This window comes from Morone saxatilis, unplaced genomic scaffold, assembly GCF_004916995.1.
Source record: "Morone saxatilis isolate NCDOM2014 unplaced genomic scaffold, NCSU_SB_2.0 Contig2, whole genome shotgun sequence".
Lineage (NCBI taxonomy): Eukaryota > Metazoa > Chordata > Actinopteri > Moronidae > Morone > Morone saxatilis.
In genome coordinates, this window is record NW_023339762.1 from 6220669 (window position 1) to 6228271 (window position 7603).

General features: G+C 41.0%; 1 protein-coding gene across 1 annotated transcript in view; it reads left to right on the forward strand.

Moving 5' to 3' along the window:
* The window catches only part of cttnbp2 (cortactin binding protein 2), an 83965-nt gene that overhangs the window by 66513 nt on the left and 9849 nt on the right, over positions 1-7603 (forward strand). The window contains exons 11-14 of the mRNA XM_035665636.1: positions 1884-1979; positions 5200-5279; positions 6187-6273; positions 7478-7577. Of these exons, the coding sequence (XP_035521529.1) occupies positions 1884-1979; positions 5200-5279; positions 6187-6273; positions 7478-7577 (363 nt within the window). The remainder of the gene's footprint in view (positions 1-1883; positions 1980-5199; positions 5280-6186; positions 6274-7477; positions 7578-7603) is intronic.

The window sequence follows — 7603 nt, forward strand, 5'->3', positions numbered from 1 at the left end:
ATATCGTCATATCGCCCAACCCTATACCCTGAGGAACTTTGGGTTGTGGACTTTTGGTTGGTTAAAACGAGCAATTTTAAAAATGTCACCTTGGCCTTACAATGCCATTTTATAACTAAAAAGATCAATTGAAAATAATCGATACTGAAGATAATTATTTGTTGTCCTAGTTTCTACACGGCTAGTTCCAGTGGGAATACAACCAGCAACTTCTGCTCTTATGTTGCTTTGTACGCTTCAGTTACTTGTTACAATAGAGGAAGATTAGTTGTTTGTAAAAAGTTTTTCATGAAGGTGGATGTTCAGTTAGAGAGAGAACCCTCCTTTTTCCTTAACAGTTTCTCTTGGGGATGAAACAAAAGTGCAGCAATAGTTTGGTAACTTTTCAGGATAAATTGGGACTTCTACAAAAGCGGTGCTGTATTTCACCGCAGGGGAATGAAACCCCCACTTCTGGAAGCTTTATGCCTTTACTGTGGAGTGTAGAGCGGCCCCCCTTTAAACTGCAGGTTTGAGTCATCCGTCACTGAGCCTCTAGCTGAACTGTCAGCCCCTGTGTTCAGTTGCCAAATGGCTTTATTATTTCCCCATTGCTACTTGTCCTCAGAACAATGTTCAAAAAGCTTGAAGTTCTGCAGTATGTGGTGACTTTTCATTGTAAAATATAGACATTTAGTAGAGTTTTAACTGTGCATGCAGACATGAATATGTGACCACTGTGTCAGAGGAAAGCACAAGTTGACTAATAATGAAAAAACTCACACTGCTGGTATTTTTATTCATTTCTAACATGTCTGCCTGTTTGACTCTTATTAGGTTGAGAAGAGCGTCTTTTAATTTTTGGTTGCAACACCCTTCAGAGCAATTAGATTAAGGTGTACTAGGCCAGCACAGGAGATGAGGGTTCAGTTTGTTTGTTTATGATGAACAGAAATGATAGAAACAGTGTTGTTCAGCATGTTTCTCAACCCACTGTAACCTGGGGGTACCAGGCAGCTCAGACATAGCCTTTCTGCTGAGGGAGTGATGTGGCCCTAAGTAGGCTGCAGGGACGTGGTTTTACCTGTATAGTTATCATACATAAGCACAATGTCTCAGAACCAAAAGACAATCTGTGCTGACCACTTTTTAAAATGAATAATTGGGTTTTAGAGTAATTGAAAGATAATTGTATTTCTCTAGGCAGACACTGGTTTCCATTCATGTCAGTGTGATAATAAACACAGTTTACAAAAACGGGTTGTTGTGATGTTGCATGGTGAGGCCCTTGAGAGCAGGAACTGTTTTGAAAACTGTTTCGATGCATTCAGATGCCTGTGGGAAGGTAGAAAGACAGTGTTTGGTGCAATCATCACATGGTACATGGTAAACATACTGTATGTAGTCTAGTAGGAGAGAAGATGTAAAAAATCTTTTCAGCATCCTCTGGGTTTCTCAAACTGTATCCTCTACTTTCATACTGGTTCTCTATTCATGGGATAGTAGGGTAGGAACCTTCTCCACTCTCCAGGAAATGCACATTACATTTTAATTTCTAAAATGTCCCATATGATGCATCATCTAGCACGTCCTAATGCGATGTGTATTTGCTCTAATTAGATCCTGTGAGAGAAGCAGTCATACTGTTTCTTCTGCATCATATATTGAAGAAGGAGAATATTTAGTGTATTAATGTTGTATCTCTATAGCATTTCCATCAGAAAATGACTGTGCTGTTAATGCAGGAGTGGCAGAAATAGACATGTGACGATAACATGCAGATCAATTATACTGCATCGTGTGTGTGTGTGTGTGTGTGTGTGAACTCATTTACACTCTGTACAACAAGTGTGTGTACAGCATTATTATCCTAATGCGTCCCTGTCTCTGCTTTTCTCTTCCAGGAGATACTGAGTGGGTGCCAGGTCAGGAGCTGCCTGTATCCCCCTGGGACCTGGTCAGAAAGCCTCTCAGCCAGTGCATCACGATCCGCCTGAAAGGTACAAACCTGGCAACCAGAGTTTTCATTCAGCAGCAAAAAGCCAAAACCAGAATCAGAGCTATCACAACTGGTAACAAATGCCATTTGGTGGATGAAAGGCCCTTACAAATCAGTTTGGATGCATTAGTAGCGTGGGCAGAGATGTACCAGAATCTGCCTACTGAGCCACAACGCATGAAGGAAAATGAGCCAGAACATTTTCAAGTATTTTGAATACTTGAAGTAACAATCAGTCAAAATCCAAACTAAATCAGAGTTTATAAATTATCATAAGTGATGATTGTCCATTGGCACCGAGGATAGGTCTGTCCTCAGGTCTCAATCCACACACAGATGAACAGCCTGTCAGTTTTATTTCACAAAAATGAAAATGTGCTGCTTGCTGCTCTTCCAGTACGTGCAAAAAATAACGACACTAATGATAGATGTGAAGGCACATTTTGGGCACTCGCGGCTGCGAGGTCTGTATTGTCATGATAGGAAAAATAGAAAAATATCTACACTGATAGATGGTTTAACAGAATGAACACGAGTTTATACAATGATGTATAGCTTAAACAGATGTTTTGTTTCTAGTTTTGGTAGTTTTGCATGTGGAGGCAACCTGCCCAGATAATTAGACTGAACTGACCTTTCCGAAGTCCTGCTCCCATTTGCTGTGTGCTCCAATAAGTTGTGCAGGCCTCGGTCAGAACCTCGGTCAACTTTCTCCTTTCCTGTACTTAGATAGGCTATGTGCTAGACTGAAAAGATAAATGTAACATATATAGTCACATCTTAAGTTAGCTAATGTTAGGCAATCTACATTAATAGTGAAAGATGGCTTCCCAGTTGATTGGACTGTGTCTCCACCAGACCAAATTGATTGCAACTACGTCCACTCTCAGCTTCTATGCCTGATAATGATGCACAATACTGTTTTATGTGATAGTGATGTTGGCATTGGAAATATCCAAGCAGTCTCTGAATGAAATTAATCTTTGTTTTACACCATTTTTGAAGACATACCTGGGAGCAGATAGAACCAGAACAGCTCCTTAGATACCACTGTTAATGATTATAGATGAGTCACAGCGGCAGACACTCTCACTCTACAGATATTGGAATAATCTTTCTTGCTGTCTGCTGCTGCTTCTGTTTTGCTGCCTCCGTTGGTTCAATTGCTTTATCTAGTGCATTTCTCATCTCAGTGAGTCAGGGGAAAAAAGACTTAACAATAGTCTGGCACCGTGGAAATCAGAGTGAGCAGCAGCCAAGCTTTCCTTCTCTCTCCACCTCCGCTGTCCACTCGTTTATCAATTCATTTTCTCTTTTTCTGCCTCTCTTGGCGTCTTTCTCTTTCTCTGCCTTCGTCTCTGTCTTTCTGACCCATCTCCCTTCAGAATACGTGTCATAAAATGAGGAGTGCATCTGTATGAAGCTGTGTGTGTGTGTGTATGATTGAGTATCGGCCTGCCTGTCCGTCCGTCCGTCCGTCCATCCGTCCATCCGTCCGCCCACCATCACTGTGACGGCATTGAGCCAGGAAACATTCAACGCTTCAGTTTTCACCCTCCTCTTGTTCTCTTGTCTTTCACTCACAACATTCACGGGATTCAGTGGAAGAAAATCTATTACTGAACAGCTGTAATAATAACTCTAATACTCATTGCCTCCGAGGAAATATGATAAGAGACGATTAAGAGACAGTGTGTAAAATAATGGTTGATAGTTATCACTCACACCCATAAAATCCAAACATATTTCACCCCTCAAGTTTCTTCTTCATTTTCATCTTTACTTTCTTCTTCTTTGCCTCAAACTTTCCTCAAATTCCTAGAAAGGAACTAATATGTAACTTGAAATTCATATGAAGTCTCCTGGAAAGACCTATGTAATTCAGGACTAATGATAGGGAAAATGGAGACGGTATTCATACGCCTCCAATCAGTTCATTCAAATGAATTGCTAGCTTAATCAGGAGTCTTTTTGTTAGTGCACAGCAGGTCAGCTGAACATGGAAGAATGTTGATTGGTCTACAAGTAAAAATACAGTTCAACATGTATATAGAATATCATTTGCATTAAAGAAAATGAATACATACTTGGGTTTAAATGGAACTGTCTCCAGCTTTGTGTCTATTTTCCCCATAATGGACCTTTTTCACAGCAGTCATTTTGACATGAAATAGTAGGGTAGTGTAGTACAAAAGGTCTTCTTATGCAAACATGACACCCAGATAACTCAGGAAATTACAGACCAGTAATTTTTTACTGGCTGGACACATAAAGTGACTGCTTATCTTGAGCGTTGACTCGTGTCGGTGGTAGGAAATGGAACAGCGTCGTATCCTGACAGGTTGAAATACATCAAGCAGAGATGACACGTTTGAAGGAGCCGTAGGCGTGTGGTCTCGCAGAGAAAACAATGGATGTTGTCGAGGCATATGAGTCATTGCTGGTGTGTGTGGCCCTTTTTAATATTGTGTTGAAATGTTATTTTACTTAAAAGCGAGCAAAACTCTGGTGTGTTTTTTACATGTTCCAGGAATCATTTGGACTTGAAGCAATTGTCTGTATCTTTAAAGAAAGAATAAGACATTAAAGGACTAACCAGAATAATGTTATTAAGACTCATTTCTCTACTGGATTCAACTTTATTTGCATTTGAAGCAAGAAGAATTGAGGCAGTAGTAGATTTATTGACGTGCTAAGCTGATGTTTAGCAATGCATCAAATATAATTACAAAAGCTTTCAAAATTCAAGAGGACTCTTGGAGCATCTGAAAAACTGTTTAATGGGAATCCTTGAGGGAGGATGAGTTAAGTGCTTTTGATTTAGTGTGTATTTCCTCAGGAAGCAGATTAAAACCTCTGACAGCTGTGATTCATCCTACTCATTGATATAAAACATTAAGAACTATTAAGTGAGTAAATAGCCACACTGACCGCTCATTCTGTTCTAATTAATCTCCACTGGTGCTTACATTTCCTATATTGCAGGCCCTTAGCTGAAACGTGCCTCAGGACCAACGGCTGATGAATGTTGTGGGCATTGAACGTGTGGGGTTTAAGTTTCAGTACAGTCTAACTACAAGGGCACCTTGAGGTCTGACGCTGGGTGATGTAACTGAAGAGTTAAGCTTGCTCTTGTCGGCTGCTGACACTGAGCATGTAAACCAGAGCGGATTTGAGGATTTATTGTGTGATTCTTGTGCGTGTGTGTGTGTTTTTGACAGGTCTGTCTGAGTCGTGTCTCGATGAGTTGGCTCTGGAATACCTCTTCCCCCTGCCGCTGCTGCACAACTACGTCCGCCTGGTACGCGCAAGCATGCACACACACATGCAAACACACACAAAGGACCGCGAGGGATTAGATGAGTAAGACGTTGAAAAATGGAGAGGAAGCTAGAAGACTGCAACAAGAGAATGGTAAAGAGAGGCAGAGGAGAGAGAGATGAGGTGATGGACAGATGAAAGGAAGTAGCGAGAGAGGGAGGATTAAAGTGCTCAATATTTCTAACAGCTACAGTGCCCCCTGCTGGCTGTGTCGGGGTGAAGAAGTGAGAGCTGAAAGGAATTGAGGCAAGATTTTGTCATCACGAGTGAACATTTTACGAGAGAATAAAACGCATGGTAGCACATGAAGATAAAAGAAACATCAGTGACAGTACAAACTAAGGACCTGAACAATCTCTGGGCTGAGATCTTATCCAGCAGCATCTGTAAATGTTTATTGTCCCACTTCTCACAACTGATTTACATTTTTGACAGTAAGTCGATGCTTTAATCCACAGCGACTTCAAAGTGTGACAGTGGAATATGTTTCACAGCTTAGATCACTGCTGTATGCAACTGAGTTAAGGTAGTTTCTGCTGCAACTATCATTATTATTATGAATCCACGTATGTTGTTATTTTATTTATAAGAACACAAAAAGGAGGAACATTAGCAATTTATAGTTCAATTTACCCAAAAACCAATTAATTCTCGCCTTGATACAGATTCTTGTTTATTTTGTGATTACCTTAAATACAATGCAACATGTATTTAGTTCATGCCCTAAACCAGAGTGAGTTTTTCAGAGTGCAGCAGTTGAAAAGCCACAATTCGTACATCATCATCACTACAGTCATTATTACATAATTCTCACTAGTACTGTAACACTTTTTTTGTCAGTTCATTGACTAACTCTTTCATCCATCTGTTTTTCTCTCTCCATCCAGGTGGAACAGTACGGGAACCTCATCTTTCACGGGCTTGAGGGCAGCTGCCAGGAGTACATCGCCAATCTGGTTGCCCACCGCATCAAGGTAAGTCATCCCAGTAATTCAAATGAAAGAAAAATCCATTTCAGTTGAGTCTTCACTGACAGTAAATTTTAGCTACCAACATAGATACACATATATAGGACGCTGATGCTCCTTCCCGTAGTTCAGGAAGGATTTTATCCCAGAATAGCTACTGTGGTCAGACCCAAATGCCAACAGCATACCAGCGAGTGGTGCGCCTGTCCAGTCAGGTGAAGTAAGGGCTCATGTAGATGTCTGAGTGAAGGAGAGAACTGTCAGCCATCTGTCAAACATTACAGCCCTTCTTAAATCGATTCCTCTTCAAAGCAAATTCTTTCACGGCCGTACCAGAGGACTGTGATAGAGGTGGAATTCTGACCTTTTTTCATGTCTCAGGTTTCTGAGATTAAAAAGTTTGGGAAAGTTCAATTTGACTCTGTTCGACAGTGTGATGAAATGAAAGAGAAATTGGATGCAAAGAGCAAGAGACCTGAGGTCAGCCACTGGCCCAGTCCTGCTTGGGTAGGTCTACAGGTCTGGGATTTAAGGATAACTCAGTAATACAGTAGAAATGATAAAACCAGTAGGGATGACATTTGTATGATTGGTATCATTTCTACCGGTGCACTATCAGAGCACATGTTGCAGTGTTTTCATGACTCGTGTTAACATGGCATCAATGTTTTTTTCTGCAGCGGAACAGAAATCGGATAGGAGCAGATAGTAGTGATAGTATAAAGAATAAATGGGTGCTGAAAATTGTTAAATGTATGCAATGAAAAAGGTTTTATGTACATTGACCTCTTTGGAAAAACAACTTGTCCTCTCCTACTTGATGGTGTTTAATAAATTAGTATGAATTCAGTTCGAGAACTGCTTTATTCTTTCTCTGTCACCTGTTTTTCCCCACATTCCTACATCTGCCTTTCCACCTGTCACTGTTGATGTTAGGCCATATCATTTAAAACATGTGTGTTATACTATGACATGTAAAAAGAAATAAAGGAAGGAAGGAAGATGTCTTCAGCAGCTTCATCTCGACCGTACTCTTTTGAACAGCGATGTGTCTGGAAAAGCCCTTTATGCTCATTCAAATTTTCCTCTCGCTCCATTTCTCACAGCGCATAGTAGTAGTAGATTTCCTTTGTTTCCATGACAACGTGCTCCCTTCTCACCTCTCTGTCTCTTCACTCATCTCCCCCATCCCTCTCTCTTTTTCCACCAGTCAAAGCAGGAGGCGGGGGGGCTTGGCTGTGACGTGGTAAGGGTGGAAGTGGAGGAGAGCCTGACCAAAGAGCAGCTGCTGCAGACTTTCATTACCTGTGGTAGGGACACACACACACACACACAC